The following is a 19804-nucleotide window of genomic DNA, read 5'->3' as shown; positions in this document are numbered from 1 at the left end:
TTGGAGCTATCCAGCCGTACAGTGCGTTTTCGTTTTAAAACGCATAACTTTTGCAACGATTATGCGCTCCTGCCGTCCACATTACTGACCCTCGGCCTCGAAAACGGAGACTGACCCCTTCAGTCGAGTCCGATGCAAGACACGCAAGTGACGCAATCCATAGCAATGAGTCATGGCAACGACAGCTCAAACCGACAGAAACATACAAGTAAACGTGAATTTTGTCACATTGTCATGTTAATGCGGGCAGCATTAACATGACAGTGCAGACGGGCAGACGTGCAGACGTGCAGGCGTGCAGACGTTAAGACGTAATCCACACGTTAACTTCTAACTCCACACGTTAACTTCTAACGTGACGCCGCCGTGACGTCTGCATAGATCAACAGCTACACGTTATTGACGTGTCTACGTGACGTGATATTTGCGTACGTCTCCATATAAAACAAATGGAGACGTACACGCACGTATACACGTGTGTTATCTGTCGTGCTTGTCAGTCTCGTCGCCGAATGGAACATTTCGAGCGCCATACTCATGTCCTCACGTCCTCACGTCCTCGGTCGTTTACCTCATGTCCTCATGTCCTCATGTCCTCACGTCCTCACGTCCTCACGTCCTCACGTCCTCACGTCCTCATGTCCTCATGTCCTCACGTCCTCGGTCGTTTACCTCATGTCCTCATGTCCTCACGTCCTCACGTCCTCACGTCCTCATGTCCTCACGTCCTCATGTCCTCACGTCCTCATGTCCTCGGTCGTTTACCTCATGTCCTCATGTCCTCACGTCCTCACGTCCTCACGTCCTCACGTCCTCACGTCCTCATGTCCTCACGTCCTCACGTCCTCACGTCCTCATGTCCTCATGTCCTCACGTCCTCACGTCCTTGGTCGTTTACCTCATGTCCTCATGTCCTCACGTCCTCACGTCCTCATGTCCTCACGTCCTCACGTCCTCGGTCGTTTACCTCATGTCCTCATGTCCTCACGTCCTCACGTCCTCACGTCCTCATGTCCTCACGTCCTCACGTCCTCACGTCCTCATGTCCTCACGTCCTCACGTCCTCACGTCCTCACGTCCTCACGTCCTCATGTCCTCATGTCCTCGGTCGTTTACCTCATGTCCTCATGTCCTCACGTCCTCACCTCCTCACGTCCTCACGTCCTCACGTCCTCGGTCGTTTACCTCATGTCCTCATGTCCTCACGTCCTCACGTCCTCACGTCCTCATGTCCTCACGTCCTCGGTCGTTTACCTCATGTCCTCACGTCCTCACGTCCTCACGTCCTCATGTCCTCATGTCCTCATGTCCTCACGTCCTCACGTCCTCACGTCCTCGGTCGTTTACCTCATGTCCTCACGTCCTCACGTCCTCATGTCCTCACGTCCTCGGTCGTTTACCTCATGTCCTCACGTCCTCACGTCCTCACGTCCTCACGTCCTCATGTCCTCATGTCCTCACGTCCTCACGTCCTCACGTCCTCACGTCCTCGGTCGTTTACCTCATGTCCTCACGTCCTCACGTCCTCATGTCCTCACGTCCTCACGTCCTCACGTCCTCGGTCGTTTACCTCATGTCCTCACGTCCTCACGTCCTCATGTCCTCACGTCCTCACGTCCTCACGTCCTCGGTCGTTTACCTCACGTCCTCATGTCCTCACGTCCTCGGTCGTTTACCTCATGTCCTCATGTCCTCACGTCCTCACCTCCTCACGTCCTCACGTCCTCACGTCCTCACGTCCTCACGTCCTCATGTCCTCACGTCCTCATGTCCTCACGTCCTCGGTCGTTTACCTCATGTCCTCATGTCCTCACGTCCTCACGTCCTCACGTCCTCACGTCCTCACGTCCTCACGTCCTCGGTCGTTTACCTCACGTCCTCATGTCCTCATGTCCTCGGTCGTTTACCTCATGTCCTCATGTCCTCACGTCCTCACCTCCTCACGTCCTCACGTCCTCACGTCCTCATGTCCTCACGTCCTCGGTCGTTTACCTCATGTCCTCATGTCCTCACGTCCTCACGTCCTCACGTCCTCATGTCCTCACGTCCTCGGTCGTTTACCTCATGTCCTCACGTCCTCACGTCCTCATGTCCTCATGTCCTCATGTCCTCACGTCCTCACGTCCTCACGTCCTCGGTCGTTTACCTCATGTCCTCACGTCCTCACGTCCTCATGTCCTCACGTCCTCGGTCGTTTACCTCATGTCCTCACGTCCTCACGTCCTCACGTCCTCATGTCCTCATGTCCTCATGTCCTCACGTCCTCACGTCCTCACGTCCTCATGTCCTCATGTCCTCACGTCCTCACGTCCTCACGTCCTCACGTCCTCACGTCCTCGGTCGTTTACCTCATGTCCTCACGTCCTCACGTCCTCACGTCCTCATGTCCTCACGTCCTCACGTCCTCACGTCCTCGGTCGTTTACCTCATGTCCTCACGTCCTCACGTCCTCATGTCCTCACGTCCTCACGTCCTCACGTCCTCACGTCCTCGGTCGTTTACCTCACGTCCTCACGTCCTCACGTCCTCATGTCCTCGGTCGTTTACCTCATGTCCTCATGTCCTCACGTCCTCACGTCCTCACGTCCTCACGTCCTCACGTCCTCATGTCCTCACGTCCTCACGTCCTCACGTCCTCATGTCCTCATGTCCTCACGTCCTCACGTCCTTGGTCGTTTACCTCATGTCCTCATGTCCTCACGTCCTCACGTCCTCATGTCCTCACGTCCTCACGTCCTCGGTCGTTTACCTCATGTCCTCATGTCCTCACGTCCTCACGTCCTCACGTCCTCATGTCCTCACGTCCTCACGTCCTCACGTCCTCATGTCCTCACGTCCTCACGTCCTCACGTCCTCACGTCCTCACGTCCTCATGTCCTCATGTCCTCGGTCGTTTACCTCATGTCCTCATGTCCTCACGTCCTCACCTCCTCACGTCCTCACGTCCTCACGTCCTCGGTCGTTTACCTCATGTCCTCATGTCCTCACGTCCTCACGTCCTCACGTCCTCATGTCCTCACGTCCTCGGTCGTTTACCTCATGTCCTCACGTCCTCACGTCCTCACGTCCTCATGTCCTCATGTCCTCATGTCCTCACGTCCTCACGTCCTCACGTCCTCGGTCGTTTACCTCATGTCCTCACGTCCTCACGTCCTCATGTCCTCACGTCCTCGGTCGTTTACCTCATGTCCTCACGTCCTCACGTCCTCACGTCCTCACGTCCTCATGTCCTCATGTCCTCACGTCCTCACGTCCTCACGTCCTCACGTCCTCGGTCGTTTACCTCATGTCCTCACGTCCTCACGTCCTCATGTCCTCACGTCCTCACGTCCTCACGTCCTCGGTCGTTTACCTCATGTCCTCACGTCCTCACGTCCTCATGTCCTCACGTCCTCACGTCCTCACGTCCTCGGTCGTTTACCTCACGTCCTCATGTCCTCACGTCCTCGGTCGTTTACCTCATGTCCTCATGTCCTCACGTCCTCACCTCCTCACGTCCTCACGTCCTCACGTCCTCACGTCCTCACGTCCTCATGTCCTCACGTCCTCATGTCCTCACGTCCTCGGTCGTTTACCTCATGTCCTCATGTCCTCACGTCCTCACGTCCTCACGTCCTCACGTCCTCACGTCCTCACGTCCTCGGTCGTTTACCTCACGTCCTCATGTCCTCATGTCCTCGGTCGTTTACCTCATGTCCTCATGTCCTCACGTCCTCACCTCCTCACGTCCTCACGTCCTCACGTCCTCATGTCCTCACGTCCTCGGTCGTTTACCTCATGTCCTCATGTCCTCACGTCCTCACGTCCTCACGTCCTCATGTCCTCACGTCCTCGGTCGTTTACCTCATGTCCTCACGTCCTCACGTCCTCATGTCCTCATGTCCTCATGTCCTCACGTCCTCACGTCCTCACGTCCTCGGTCGTTTACCTCATGTCCTCACGTCCTCACGTCCTCATGTCCTCACGTCCTCGGTCGTTTACCTCATGTCCTCACGTCCTCACGTCCTCACGTCCTCATGTCCTCATGTCCTCATGTCCTCACGTCCTCACGTCCTCACGTCCTCATGTCCTCATGTCCTCACGTCCTCACGTCCTCACGTCCTCACGTCCTCACGTCCTCGGTCGTTTACCTCATGTCCTCACGTCCTCACGTCCTCACGTCCTCATGTCCTCACGTCCTCACGTCCTCACGTCCTCGGTCGTTTACCTCATGTCCTCACGTCCTCACGTCCTCATGTCCTCACGTCCTCACGTCCTCACGTCCTCACGTCCTCGGTCGTTTACCTCACGTCCTCACGTCCTCACGTCCTCGGTCGTTTACCTCACGTCCTCATGTCCTCACGTCCTCACGTCCTCATGTCCTCATGTCCTCACGTCCTCACGTCCTCACGTCCTCATGTCCTCACGTCCTCACGTCCTCACGTCCTCGGTCGTTTACCTCACGTCCTCATGTCCTCACGTCCTCACGTCCTCATGTCCTCACGTCCTCACGTCCTCACGTCCTCACGTCCTCATGTCATTCCAAACCCATAAGACTTGTTTAAACCCAAATGAAGATATTTATTTTTCTGTCCTGCCATTGAAGGTCTATTCAACCAAAACCGTTACGCACCATAAAGTTCATACAGACATTATAAAACTAATTCATATGAATGTAGGCTTTTCTATAAACATTGATTAACGCACATATGGTAAATTGAATCCCAACCATGTTGAAAAAATCAATGCTTTATTTGTGTTTCGAAGATGAAAGCCTTATGGGTTTAGAATGACATGAGATGATGATGACAAATGATGACACAATTTTCCTTTTTGGGTGAACTATCCTTTTAAATGGCAAAATAAAAATGCATATGTTATGTGTTCATGTTTAGGAGAGAGGTGTATCGGATCCTGAAGGCCGAGGGGATACAGCTGCCTCGCTTTGCAGTCCTGAACAGAGATCCTGCCAGACCAGAAGGTTTGTTAACTCCCTCAAATCTCACACTGACCTAGTTCATTCAGACTAGTTCACTACACCCAGTAAGCCCCAGTGGACAGATAATGTGTTCAGATGTGGTGTGTCCTCGTGAGTTTGTAGTGTGTAACTGTCATTCCTCTTATTCACTGATACTTACTACAGCCTGCAATATTAGCAGTAATATTACAATATTAATTAAACTGTTATGGGGAAATATTACTTTCCAAACTTTGTTTCTTCAGTTTTATTGGGAGGAAGATTTAACTACCGGTACATGATGTTTTTGTTTGTTAAATAATGAAAAGTTACATGCTTAAACGAAGAGAAATTAGGAATGAGGTTAAAAATAACTGAATGAATTTGAAACTTGTTTACGAAAACATTAATAAAACTGCTGGTGAACATGTCATCATCTCTATATTTCTGTCTGGAAAGTTATCTGGTGTTCATAGCTCATTAGTTAGCTAGAAAACATATTCTCGAGAAGAGAAGACTGCTAAGTACACAGCATTTCTTTTTTTTACTTAACCTGTTAGTGATGTCTTATATATTATTATATACTTAATATAGTATTATGTATGTATATAATATATACTTGATATATATTTCAACTATTGCAGCCAGAAACATATTTGTATAATTTAAAGACATCAGGTTGTTTGACTCAAAACGAAGACGAAGGCCACATTTCTTTTTCTAGTAATGAATTATTGTGAGTGGCTTTCATTGTTTTGCAGTACTTATTCACAGCCTCTGTTAACTCTTCAATGTAGACATGTGGGTTCATGAAAACCTGCCACACCTGTTAGATACCGTTCAAATGGTTGCAGGTTGTAGTTTACAGAATTAGTTGAAAAATCGACTTCATGTCAAATTCTGATCTAATCAAATTAAGACCATGTTAATACATTTTTTACCTGTCTTTTTTAAAGCAATGTTTAGTTAAATGGACTGAAATGTCCCTTGAGCTTAATGTGTACTCTTGTACTGTGAATGTGAGGTGGTAACAGCAACATACAAATATAAAGTCATGTGAGAGAGGAGGTAGTGCTGTGATTGGCTGATCGGCCTGTCAATCTGCTAGTGAGATCATAACCATGTGCAAAATATGTTCTGCCTCAATTTCCTGTTTCAAAAAGACCTGCATCAATACAGAACAAAAAGTAGCATTGATCAAACCATTTCACCAGTCCTCACAAGATGTGCTGTTTCTCTAGAATGTAATCTGGTGGAGGGAGAGGACCATGTGGAGGTGAACGGGGAGATTTTCCACAAGCCGTTCGTGGAGAAGCCAGTTAGTGCGGAGGACCACAATGTGTACATCTACTACCCCACATCTGCAGGAGGAGGCAGCCAGCGGCTCTTCCGCAAGGTGTGTGTGTGTGAGACCTAAACACCCCAAACACACCACAGTACAACATTACATTCTTTGCAAAAGTATTCTAAAACCAGCTGAAGAAAACTATGTACTTAAAGGTTTTTTTGGGGAGGGTTAGACAGTGTTTCCCAAAGGATTTTAAGAGACTATGGGGGGCTGACCTCATGGGTATGCCTCCCCTCTAAGAACATTTTAAAATGAAAAAAATGTATCTGGTGCTCTTTGATAATGCAAATTAAGAGCTTCAACCCATTTTCAGTGTCCAAAGTATTTGCATTGACTTGCATCTGGACTTTAAAGTGGACTTAGACCTCCTTTTAGTTGTGATATAGGCTAAATCCAATCCAAATCCAATTTTTGAGCAAATCCGATTGAAATAGCAAGTGTGAATGGCAATAAATCACATGTAATTTGATAGAAATCCGTTTCGAACTTCATATGTGGTTTCTCACGCCACGTAAAACATAAACGTGAGGCGTTATCATACTTTCTCACGCCACGTAAAACATAAACGTGAGGCGTTATCATACTTTCTCACGCCACGTAAAACACAAACGTGAGGCGTTATCATAGGAAACTGCTGAAAGTCACTGCAGAAACAAGGTTGTGTTGCTGGGAAGTGTTAAACAGCAGAAAATGACAATATAACGGAGACGTGTTTTGAGACCGGCGGAGACGACAGCACAGAATAAAGCCGCTCATACCAGCCTCGTCCGGTTCTGCCGACGCACGAGTCCAGCTAAATAAGACATCATCTCTATTGCAAACCCAATAACCAAAACTGGTGCGGCTGTTGTTGTTTTTGGCGTATTCCTACCACAGATCAATGCCACAGAAACCAATGCAGATATTCCCGAAAACAAGAGCGCTGCATGGACACACAACTGGGATCTGGACAGTTACACAGTGTGGACATCAATAAATTTAGATCGGATTACAATAATCGGATACACAAATAATCGTATTTGGACAGTGTGAATGTAGCCAGGGTGTGTTGACACCGGCAGGTTTGGTTCGGTTAACACAAACTCTGTTAATGCGGTTCATTTGAATAAGTGTGAGTGACCGCTGCCGTCCGAACCCTGGTGCCCATCGCACACGTGGACTGAGACCACCTTTCCTGGTGACTCGGTTCGCTTGTTTGGTGCAGTGCGACTGAAATATGAACACAACACGCAAAGACATTGTGGTGGAAATTCACCAATAAATTAAAGTCAGGCCAATATTTCTCTTACTTAACATCTAAACGAAGCAAAAACAGGACATGATGTCACATGGTGCAGGCGTCAGAACCGCGTCGTACAGGCCCATACAACGAGCGCATTTTTAGCCCAACACACAGCATGGTGTCATAGAAGCCCTTTTTTTTGGTATCTTTAGGTTCGATGTTAAAAATTACAGTGAAAGCTAAGCGATCCAGGACTAAATGTATCTTTTTCTTTTTTGGTCCGAACCAAAAGAACCAAGAGAGCCGAACTACACCTCCAGTTTACATTCACACTGCTGTTTTAGCAAGACAAGAATTAGAATATAATAATAATATTATCCTCAAGACAGTAATATAATACAGTAATTGTATAACTGCACTGTAAAATCAAGTTTATTTTTCACTAAAAATCTATAAATCATTTGACTTAAATCAACCCTTTTGGGGTCTCATCTGAACTCGTCCTAATGTCTTGCGGAGTGCTTGGACACACTTCTGATCCCTGTACATCTCTTTCAGATTGGCAGCAGAAGCAGCGTGTATTCTCCCGAGAGTAACGTCAGAAAGACTGGATCCTACATCTATGAGGAGTTCATGCCTACAGATGGAACGGATGTGAAGGTATCTCCGTCTGGCTCATCTCCAACAGAGCACAGAAGCTCAAGCACAACTCTGACTAACACACATGCTTCTCATGGTAGCGATGGCCATTTTGATTAATCAGAGTAAAATGGTTTGATTTCTTGAGAAGAAAGGTTTGTTTTCTTCACAAAACATGATAAACTCTTGAGTTGTGTTTGCCTGGAGCTTACAATACCAGTCAAAAGCTTGGAATAATGTTTTCTTCTGCTCACCAAGCCTGCATTTAATTGATCAAAAATACAGTAAAAACAGTAATATTGTGAAATATTATTACAATTTGAAATAACTATTTTCTATGTGAAAATATTGTAAACTGTAATTTAGTCCTGAATGTTCAGCATCATTACTCCAGTCTTCAGTGTCACATGAATGTGTCACTCTAATATGATGATTTGATGATCAAGAAGCATTTGTGATAATTATGAATGTTGAAATCATTTAAAAATGGCTCGTGACTGACGTTTATTCATCTGATTCTTCAATAAAGATCAGTCATTCAGATCCAGTAGGTGGTGGCGCTACATGAAAATAAAATAAAATAAAATAAATATACTTTAATAAACAAAAGTATATTTAATATAGTTTAGTAAATGAAAGGTAAGTCATGAAAATGATCTTGGACTTAAAAGCAGTGCTGACAGACACTGATCCATTGATGAATGAACCGTTTCCTCTGTGTGTCGGCATCAGGTGTACACTGTGGGGCCCGACTACGCCCACGCAGAGGCCCGCAAATCCCCTGCTCTGGATGGCAAGGTGGAACGAGACAGCGAGGGGAAAGAGGTCCGGTATCCAGTCATCCTCAACGCCAGAGAGAAACTCATCGCATGGAAAGTCTGCTTGGCTTTCAAGGTAAATCCTCTAAAATGCGTAATGAGTCGCGATGCCACTTATTTTAGCCATCAGAGTCTAATATCTGAAAGCTGGTCATGACTGACTACATTTACAAATTCAGCTCCTCGTGTGCATCATCAGGAAATTAGTTTCTTGTCATTTTCTGTCCTCTGTATAATATTCCTATTACTAAAAGCTACAAAAAGTCGTTTTTTATGTGTATATATGATAAATATGTAAGAGATAATGTGCAGTGGCAGGTCTTGTATCACTCTGAAGGGGTTTATTTAGCTGTACTGTACAGTATGTGCATTAGCTCATAGCTACATACACATACTCAATCGGTCATAGCTTTTAGCTTTTAGCTTTTAGCTTTTCTCAATCAAAGAAATGTGTTCCTGTGTGAAATGTGTCTTATACACGTGCATAATACAAGTCTGAATATGTGAAAATTTGTTGAGTGTGCCACAAACTTACACAGGACATGTAAATGCTAATGAATGGATTGTCTCGATATGCCTGTGTAAGCTGAAGTGTGTTCTGGTTGGTAGCAAACGGTGTGTGGCTTCGACCTGCTCCGAGCCAATGGCCAGTCTTACGTCTGTGACGTCAACGGCTTCAGCTTCGTCAAGAACTCCATGAAGTACTACGACGACTGTGCTAAAATCCTGGGGTCAGTACATCAGACAAACCCATCCCAGATCTCTTCTCGTTTCTAATATACTTTAATGCAAGGGGATTAGATGCACAGATACAAACTTTTATTTTCTTCATTGTCTGATCTAAAAAAGTTTTTGTTTTATATATTTTTTAATATTTTATTATAATCAGATGATTACACTATGGTAATTTATGGCAATGAATGCTTGTATATGCCATTCATGAATTGTCAACACATGTATTTAGACTGGTGTATTTGTTTAAACTCAATTGATTACGATTTTCCTTTTGCACAACAGGAATATCATCATGAGAGAATTGGCCCCACAGTTTCAGATCCCGTGGTCTATACCTTTAGAAGCAGAGGACATTCCCATAGTTCCCACAACCTCTGGAACGATGTATGTCCTGTCAAGCAGAAATGAACATCACACTCCTGATGATTACATCAGCAATGCTCTCAGTATCTCAGCTGGTGCAGTCTGTTGCTTTAAAGTTATTTAAGGAATGGTTCTGCCAAAAATGAACTCATCCTCATGGGGTCCCAAACTCACATGACTTCCTTCTGTTTTCCCCAAAACCACCTTCATTAACGGGCGCTTTGTTGAGTTAGTTCAACCGAAAATTTTAATTGTGAACTTGCTCACCCTCATGTCGTTCCAATCCAAACCATAAGACTTTCAAATGAAGGTATTTGTAATGAAATCTGAGAGATTTCTGTCCGTTTATTGACCAAGTCCATTCACCAAAACTTAACGCTTCAAAAAGTTCATAAAGACATTGTAAAAGTAATCCATGCGGATGAAGTGGTTTAATCCAGGTCTTCTCAAGCCTCTGTTTCGCTTATCCAATGTGCAGTTTATGTGCATCGATCAATGTTTATATGTATGGTCATCATATGAAGAATTTGTGTCTTAGACTAAACCGCTCAAATCATACTGATGCGTTTACGTTTTATGATTTTTTTAAAGTTTTGGTGTTCTGGACTTTCAATGGAGGGACAGAAATCTCTCAGATGTCATTCAAAAAATATGTACGATTTCAAAAGTCTTATGTTTTTGGATCAAAATGACGGTGAGCAAATGATTTAAGTGTTAGTGACCCACACATACTGCTATTGAATGGATTTCACCAAACTTGATATTCATTGAATTGTTGATTTTTGTGTTGCGCAGAAGAAAGCCAGTTAAATGGATTTGGAATAACAGTGAGAAAATGGTGCCAGAATTTTAATTTTTCGGGAAAATTGTTCCTTTAACACACATTAATCTATATCAATGCTGATGTATTGATTTCTATCTTTTTTTCTGCATAAGCTCAAAACAAATATCCTTTCAAGTGCTGCTGTGTGACTTTCAGGATGGAGTTGAGGTGTGTGATCGCTGTGATTCGACATGGAGACAGAACTCCCAAACAGAAGATGAAAATGGAAGTTCGCCATCAGAGGTACCAACATTTCAGATCTACTGTCAGCAAGCAATCTTCATCATGCGCTGTCACTCACTCCAACAGGATATGAAGTTCAAGTGACGGTATGCTCAGCTAAAGCCTGTCCTTTGTTCATTTCTCATTTTGTGTCTTTCAGATTTTTTGACCTCTTTGAAAAATGTGAAGGTTACAAAAGTGGGAAACTGAAACTGAAAAAGCCAAAGCAACTCCAAGTAAATGCATTTTTGATTTAGCAATGAATAAGGAATAGTATTCACCACTCATATATCAAGATAATAAGTTATATTTGATTGAATTGAACAGGAAGTGTTGGACATTGCCAGACAGCTGTTGGTAGAACTGGGCCAAAAGAACGATTCAGAAATTGAGGAGAGTAAAGCAAAGCTTGAACAGCTGAAAACTGTCCTTGAAATGTAAGTGTTCCTGTAAGTTCATTATTAGGGGCCAAGCAACACGGGTGTCGAGACACGTATTGTGTCTGTTCGTTTTCCACATTTTGGGGTTTATCTTCTCATTCAATGTCATGTCAACATTGGGTTTGAAACATTTGAAGATTTCACTATTTAGATTTTTTATCAAACCCATACTACAGTGTCCATTCAATTTAGCATCGCCTTTAGATCATATTCGGACCCTGCTAGTAAAAGTTTTTGAAATCTGCAGGTCTTTTTGTTATACCAAACCTTTCACATGTAAAGCAAAGCATTATTGATTTGATGGCAAGCACTCCATAAAACTCCAACATATCTTTGACACATTTACAAGATACTGTGTATCAATCTGATGACAGCTTTTGTGTTATTTGAACCTCTTCCTGGGGATGCTACTGTATATCCAGCCTAATTTTATGCCACTTATGACTTGGTCACGCTTGGCCCCGTTATATTTAAATATACAGCTATATTTCAGTCCCGTTTCTAATTTCTCATTCTGTTTGTTCAGGTACGGCCATTTCTCTGGCATTAATCGCAAGGTTCAGTTAACATATCTGCCACACGGTTGCCCTAAAACGTCCAGTGAAGAGGAAGGTAACGATGGTCTTGCTTGTATCTTTTGGCTGGTTTTGATTCATTTTCATGCCGTTTCTTAGACCTTCCTTCTGTTTACATTAGTTTTATGTATGTGTAAGATCACTTACATTTTATTATAGTCCCCCTGTAGTAAAAATCCAGCTTTTAATGTTGTTTATAAGTGTTTTTAATGTGCTTTAAGACAAACCATGTGTAAGTTCATAAGTCGACAGCATTGCTGAGTATTTCCTGCTTAAAACTGCAGTGAACCAAAGACAGTCTCAAAAACACGGTGTGAAATCGCTGGTGTTTCTGACGTCACAAACGACCTTGTAACCAATCAGATCAACGTGTGATCGTCAACCAGTGGATCTCTGAGCTGAGCGAGTGAGTGGAGGCGGGGCTCATTTGCATATTCATAGAACCGCGCATACTAAATGAGGCAAGGGTGTTGAGTTACATTCAAGATATTTTAAGCCAAGAATCTTTTTTTTTTTAAAGGAAAAAACTTTTAAATATGTCATTTTGGTGATCAAAGATGAGTTTTAAGGGATAAAGGGGGACTTTAAAAATTAAATGTCATAAAAGAGACTTATTTTAGGGCAGTCTTGTGTAGGGGAATTCTGAAGCCTGGTCCACATTGCAGAATTTGTCAAAAACCCGCCCACTTAAAGGGTCATGACCCCCCACCCCCCATTCAAGCCAAGGCTGATAGTGCACTTCTGTTCATTTGATATTGAGTGTGTGTGTGTTTGTTGAGATGTGCGGAGGGATGACCCGTCACTGTTGCTGGTCTTGAAGTGGGGTGGTGAGTTGACTCCAGCTGGCAGGGTTCAGGCCGAAGAGCTCGGTCGGGCCTTTAGGTGTATGTACCCTGGAGGACAAGGTACTTTATATACACACACACACACACACACACACTGCTCATTACGGCCCCTGTTACGTCCGCCTCTTGTTGTTTATGGTTTTCCTCCTGCGTCTCAGGCGACTACGCTGGCTTCCCCGGCTGTGGGCTTCTCCGTCTGCACAGCACATACAGGCACGACCTGAAGATATACGCCTCTGATGAGGGACGCGTTCAGATGACTGCCGCAGCGTTCGCAAAAGTAACATTAAAACTTCAGATTTAATCTTATAATGTCAAATTGTTGTTGAAAGCATAAATGGTTTTAAATGCATGCTTTAATGTTTATTTTGGCAGCCGAATTAAAACACATTTATAATAATCGTATTATTATTATTATTATTATTTCTGTAACACTTTACAATAAGGTTCATTAGTTAACATTAGTTAATGTATTAACTAACTTGAACTCATTAACTACACGAGGAATCTATTTGTTACTGTATTTGTTCATCTTTGTTAACGTTAGTTAATACAAATACAGCTGTTCGTTTATGTTACTTCACAGTGCATTAACTAATGTTAACAAGATTTTAATAATTTATTAGTAAATGTTGAAATGAACTTGAACTAATAATGAACTACACTTATACAGCATTTTTTATCTTTGTTAATGTTAAATAATGTAGTTAACTAACAAACCTCATTGTAAAGTGTTACCATTATTCCTTTTAAACGACGGGACGTGTGAGTGTTAATAAGTGTGTGTGTGTGTGTGTGTGTGTGGTGTCCTCAGGGCCTGCTGGCGTTAGAGGGAGAGCTGACGCCCATCCTGGTTCAGATGGTGAAAAGTGCCAATATGAACGGCCTGCTGGACAGTGACAGCGACTCCTTAAGCAGCTGCCAGCAGAAGGTCAAAGCACGACTTCACGAGATCCTGCAGAAGGACAGAGACTTCACGCCAGAAGACTTCGAGAAGGTCAGGTCACAATCATATTTAAGGTCGCTTAAAAGATTTGAGATGGCTGGTACTTTTTCTATTGTTCTGTGAAGAATTGAACTGTGTTGTTGATCTCTGAGGAATTTAGGGACAGGGACAATTTTTGGTTTTAATAAATCTAATTATATACACTGAATATGTTGTTATTGCATACTGTTTTATAATTTACTACAATACACTGAGGTGCAAATAGCCTATAGATGACTATAGATGGCATCTAACAACTATTTACACTCAGTGCAAAGAAAATACTGCTATTTACACCTCGAACAAATGAACACCTCGTGTAAATAGCCTGAGCTTCTCTCTGTTGCTGTGAGTGATGGTGTGTGTTTTATTTGTGGACCAGCTGGCGCCCACCTCCAGCACATCTCTTGTGAAGTCCATGCAGATGATCAAAAACCCTGTGAAGACCTGTGATAAGGTGTACTCCCTCATTCAGAGCCTAACGCTGCAGGTCCGCCAGAGGATGGAAGACCCCAAATCAGCAGGTACACGTTTCAGATGCTGCACTTACAGATATTTAGTGGTGCGTAATTTGTAGACATGATGTATAAACAAACTTCAATGACTGCAGTGTTACTGGGCTAATTCAAATGTTTGTTCAAAGAAATATTAAAAATGCATTTCAGACACATTTAAGTATTAATGTTGTTTATAAGCTTTTTTTAGGGCCCGAGCACCGATGGTGTGAGGACCCTATTGGAATTGCTCAGTTTATTATTATTGATCTGTTTTTTCTCAATGGTTTTTGTAAAATGTTTGAAACCAACATCAATACAAATATGAGATTTAATAGATATTTAGATGTATGTAGATCAATATTGTATTGCTGTCATTAGGTATGATGTTAAACGCGATTTTATTTATTTAGTTTTTTAATACGATAACCCTTACGTGTTGTTTCTACAGCTAACATCAGTGTTGTGGATCGAGAGGGTGTGTGGTTGAGTGTGGTTGTGTATTTTTTTAACCAGATATCCAGTTGTACCACAGTGAGACTCTTGAGCTGATGCTGCGTCGGTGGTCTAAACTCGAGAAGGACTTCAAGATGAAGAATGGCCGATACAACATCAGCAAGATACCTGATATCTACGACTGCATCAAATATGACGTGCAGCACAACAGCTCCTTAAAGCTTGACCACACCATGGAAATATACCGGTTATCCAAAGCACTGGCTGACATTGTCATCCCTCAGGTAAAAGGCACTTTCGATTATTTTCACAGTTTGATTATTTTCTTGAACATTTTTTGATAATTGTCTTTGTTTGCTCTTGTCAGGAATATGGTATTTCTCAACCTGAGAAACTGGACATAGCCAAAGGTTACTGTACACCTCTTATTCGCAAGATCCGCTCTGACCTACAGAGGACCCAGGACGATGACACTGTTAATAAACTGCACCCAGTGTAAGACATGGTCTGAGAATATAACACTCATAAAAGACAACTAGCCAATACACAGTTCAAGAACTAAAGGGTTTATGATATGAGGAATACAATTCTCTTATGACATTCATTGTGCATGTAAAAACTTAAAGGGATAGTTCACCCAAACATAACAATTCTGTCATTTAATCACCCTCATGTCTTTCCAAACCCATAAAAGTTGAGTTAATTTTTGCAACACAAAGATTTGTTTTAAATATTCTCTCATCATTTTTGTCCATCTGTTGAACAACAGAAAAACTAACTTTTTATATAAACTGTGATCAACACACATAGAGTACATACAGCACGTCATGCAGAGTTTTCAAAACGGTATTAGCCAGTCATGGCCATTAGCGTTGAAATATTGAAAAAGAAACGGCACAAAAGCCTAGCATCATTCCTATGGTCAAAGACATTGTGCAAAATGGTCAGATAATACCAAATTTCTATTTTTGGTGCATAAAACTTACATTATAAGTTGACCCCAAAGAGAGATAGATAAATGAATAAAAACCTGTGTGTCATGACCCGTTTAATGTATTAATATCTGACTGTTAATCGTTCACTTTTGGGGTGAATTGTAAGTGTAGTTGATTTATCTTTTCTGCTCAGATATTCCCGGGGAGTCATGTCTCCAGAACGCCATGTGCGGACCAGACTTTACTTCACCAGTGAGAGTCACGTACACTCACTGCTGTCTATCCTGCGTTACGGAGCGCTCTGTGATGTGTGTCTTCAGTTATATCAGCTTTCAGATAAATATGTGATGTGAATGTAACAAGTACATGGTAATATTCTGGCTGTTTTTGGCAATACCATGCAAAATGTATTTCTGCTGTATCCTCAGGAGGCCAAAGATGACCAATGGAGGAGAGCCATGGATTACCTTAAAATCGTCAGTGAGCTGAACTACATGACACAGATAGTCATCATGCTCTATGAAGACCCAAACAAGGTACGAGGATGTCACATGCAATACTTTTAAATGGAAGAAATCTGAAGTAAAATACTGACACAGCTTTTGTTTTTTTTTGTGTTTTGATACCCAAGAAATGTATAGAATGATTTTTGTCATAATTTTGCACGTGCAAGATCATATTTTGAGCACACAAAACTTATGGTACGCAAGACTTTTGGCCAAATTTACAGCTTAAACCCTTTTTTGGTGTTAAAAAAGACTACTTTTGGGATTTACTAAAGACACGCGGTGTAAAATTAGTGCTGAAAAGGACTGGACAGGGTTATTTCTGTGGCTGACCTTATTACATGTGCATTTGTAGGAGTTTCCCTTTCAGATCCAACATATATGTGAGGAGAGTATTTAAATGAATCATGCTAGGTGATTTACTAAGGTTTGCGCTAGTCAGTTTACTGGTATTTGCTCCATTGTTTAACACCCCAAAAAAGCTCGTCTTAAACCAGACGCTAGTTTGCGCTGCTCTTGGTAGATTGTGTTGATCATTATGGAAATGATCCGGATGCGTCTGGATTCTTTAATTTGCAAGTCATCACTAGATCATGAGCAGAACTTCAGGAATTCTGTGTTTTTATGGGATTGAGCTCTCACGCAAATTTGCCCTATTTAGTAAATCTGGCCCTTAAAATGTTATGATATATATATATGTTTCTAACATTCTAACATAACAGTATATAACATAACATGTTTCTAACATAATATATATATGTATGATGTACGAGGAGGCCGTGTTATTTGGGGTTTGTATGTGTAGGATCCTTCGTCAGAGGACCGTTTCCATGTGGAGCTTCATTTCAGTCCAGGAGCTAAAGGCTGCGAAGAAGATAAAAACCTGCCATCTGGGTTTGGATATAGACCAGCATCCAGAGAGGTTAGCTGAGACTGAGGACTATTGTCTTGAATTTTAGAAATCTTTTTTTTTTCTTCTTCTATTCTGCGTAATTCCTCTTGCTGAGGTTGGAAAAAAATTGGTGATAAAAGAAACATACCATCTCAATTGAGAGCTGCTATTGATGTACTGTTAAATGTCTTTATTTGCAGTGTTTCTCAGTCTCTGTCCTTCAAGTTTAAATGTTTGATGTCTCTGTAGAATGAGGGCTCCAAGAAGAAATCCCATAATGACAGTGACGAGGAGGCCGGTGGTGCCAAGCGGGACGAGCCGGATCGAGCCCTGATGATGTTCCGCCCCATGGTGTCGGATCCCATTTACATCCACCGCAAGTCCCCTCTTCCCCGCTCCAAAAAGATCGGCTCTGTGGAAGTAAGTTATTATATGTTATCATTATAAAGGGTCTCTAAAAACCTTTCTTCTAGTAATCGAATCAAGTCATTTCCAATGTATCACTATTCCTCCATGCATATGTATATTGTACACAGAAGCTTAGCTTTGACAGAGACAATTATTAATGCACGAGTTAAGGCTTATCTACACAGAGCTCGAACCTTTACTGCAAATTTAAGTGAAACAATCCATCCGAATGTAGTGCGACAAAGCACTTTGTTGTTTTTCTTTATAATTAGCATATATAGAATATATATATATAAATACAGACAGAGTCTTGTCAAGGCCACGATTCATTCATAATTATGCATCATCAATGTACTATAGCGCTGTAAAATGTCACATCCTGATGTTAAGATAATGTAGATTATAAACCCAGAAGAAAATGAACCATTTAAAGTTAACAGATGCTTACATTGTCTTCTATAATGTGCAACACAAAAATCTCTGTTAAAGCAACACTAAAGAACATTTCTTACCTTAAAATAATGTTTCCAAAATCGTTTCAGTGGTTCATCAAGTCGTAACAGGGTGAAAGGCACTTCTGCCTCCGCTTTGCGGTCCTATATCTGCTATAACCACGCTATGCAAGATTGCCAGATCGGGTCGCGTTTCTGTAGTTCTAATGAGACATAAGAAAACTACAAATTTGACTTGCTTTACGTCAAGCGTTACAATAGTCATTATTTTGTTTTTCTTTGTTTCTGATGTCGCAATACATCATACTTTCATGAAATCATGCAACACACTCTAGCTTGTCTGTGGACATCGTTCACTCCAGAGCCGGCGCTGGATAAACAGCGAGCGTGTGTGCGACAGTAGGATGCGCTAGGCTAAAGTATTTACCACAGCGGTAATGGACAATTCCACTTCCAACCTGTAGGGCGACCGCAGAGGAAAAAAAGCTCTTTAGTGCTGCTTTAACATCTCAGAAAAAGTTGTTTAGAATTGAATCACCCTTTAATCAACGTTCGAAATGAATACACTGCCTTCACTGCCACACTCTTCACTCAAACACCCAGAAAAATTCAGGAGTTCATGTACACTAATGTACTTAACTTTTGTTAACAAATGAGAAATGACTGATTGTAAACATAAATGTTTATGCTTGTATTCAGATTCAAACATTTCAAAACATACGCTTTTAAGATCGCAAGAAACAAATTCAGTGTTTCCAAACTTTTGTCTGGTAGTGTATGTACTGTGCATAATGAATTTTATTTATCTTACTTTTTTCCCCATTGCGGTGACATTCACATCATGCATTAATGTGGAAAAAGTGTGTGTGATTTTCATCAATTTCAACTGCATCTCTCTTCACGTCAATGCGCCTTTACCTGTCCCTAATGTAATGACTGTGCCAAAGTCTCCTTTTCATCCTCAGTTTCTTTCCATTGAATTTGGTTTTTAGGAAACGGGTTGTATTTTGTTTTCATCAGTTCGGTTTGTCATTTTAAAGCATATAAGCTGGCTCAAAATGGGAGTGAAAGACTTGGATATGTTGTTGTTCTAGGCATGTTAAAGGTACACTATCTAACTTTGTTTTGTTCAAAATGAGTTAATGCATCATCAAACCTTCTTCCAAAACATGTTTTAGTCTTACCCTGATTCACTATGGTAGGCCTTTTATAATATTTCTATTTTAGACCTGACAGGATGGTTTTCGTAGGGTATTGCGCCTGTGTGTGTCTCGTCATATCCGTAATCAGAGTAAAGGTGCTCCGGCTGCTCATATTCATATTCATCCGCACAGTCACAGGCATGCAGTTTTGTTTTTTAACCGGTAGAGGGCCAAAAGTTACAGTAGTGTACCTTTAAGTATTGCATTATAGTCTAATATATCATGATATTTGTTATATCACTAAGTTAGCCAGTGAGCTGCACTATGCAAATCAAAAGAATGGTGGTGGTTTTCTTTTTTTTAGACCCATTATTTTTGCCTAAATGAAATTTCACCTGTATGTTTCTAAAACTAAAGTTTTCCTTCTAATGTCCATCTCTTGCCACATTAATACACTAAATAACAAAATAATTACAGCCCTTGCTTCTGTATAAAATATGATTTATTGCTATCATTATATCATGGTCTGTCTGAATACTCATGATTGTCTGGAAGGTGTTCAAACCGG

The 19804-nt window shown here is 42.3% G+C and overlaps 1 protein-coding gene across 8 annotated transcripts in view; it reads left to right on the top strand.

The window, feature by feature from the left end:
• ppip5k2 (diphosphoinositol pentakisphosphate kinase 2) overlaps nt 1–19804 on the top strand; it is a 57439-nt gene that overhangs the window by 21018 nt on the left and 16617 nt on the right. For all 8 annotated transcript variants that reach the window (XM_056265534.1, XM_056265533.1, XM_056265536.1 and 5 more), the window contains exons 6-25: nt 4875–4960; nt 6178–6332; nt 8065–8166; nt 8878–9039; nt 9573–9694; nt 9981–10082; nt 11041–11127; nt 11267–11342; nt 11434–11543; nt 12073–12158; nt 12901–13026; nt 13125–13246; nt 13781–13963; nt 14334–14475; nt 14962–15185; nt 15269–15396; nt 16030–16144; nt 16265–16372; nt 17148–17264; nt 17484–17654. In XM_056265534.1, the coding sequence (XP_056121509.1) occupies nt 4875–4960; nt 6178–6332; nt 8065–8166; nt 8878–9039; nt 9573–9694; nt 9981–10082; nt 11041–11127; nt 11267–11342; nt 11434–11543; nt 12073–12158; nt 12901–13026; nt 13125–13246; nt 13781–13963; nt 14334–14475; nt 14962–15185; nt 15269–15396; nt 16030–16144; nt 16265–16372; nt 17148–17264; nt 17484–17654 (2524 nt within the window). The remainder of the gene's footprint in view (nt 1–4874; nt 4961–6177; nt 6333–8064; nt 8167–8877; nt 9040–9572; nt 9695–9980; nt 10083–11040; nt 11128–11266; nt 11343–11433; nt 11544–12072; nt 12159–12900; nt 13027–13124; nt 13247–13780; nt 13964–14333; nt 14476–14961; nt 15186–15268; nt 15397–16029; nt 16145–16264; nt 16373–17147; nt 17265–17483; nt 17655–19804) is intronic.

This window comes from Rhinichthys klamathensis, unplaced genomic scaffold (assembly GCF_029890125.1).
Source record: "Rhinichthys klamathensis goyatoka isolate OS25496 unplaced genomic scaffold, OSU_Roscu_1.1 h1tg000236l_1, whole genome shotgun sequence".
Lineage (NCBI taxonomy): Eukaryota > Metazoa > Chordata > Actinopteri > Cypriniformes > Leuciscidae > Rhinichthys > Rhinichthys klamathensis.
The sequence above is the reverse complement of the archived record's forward strand: the minus strand, read 5'-3'. Positions and strand labels throughout refer to the sequence as shown.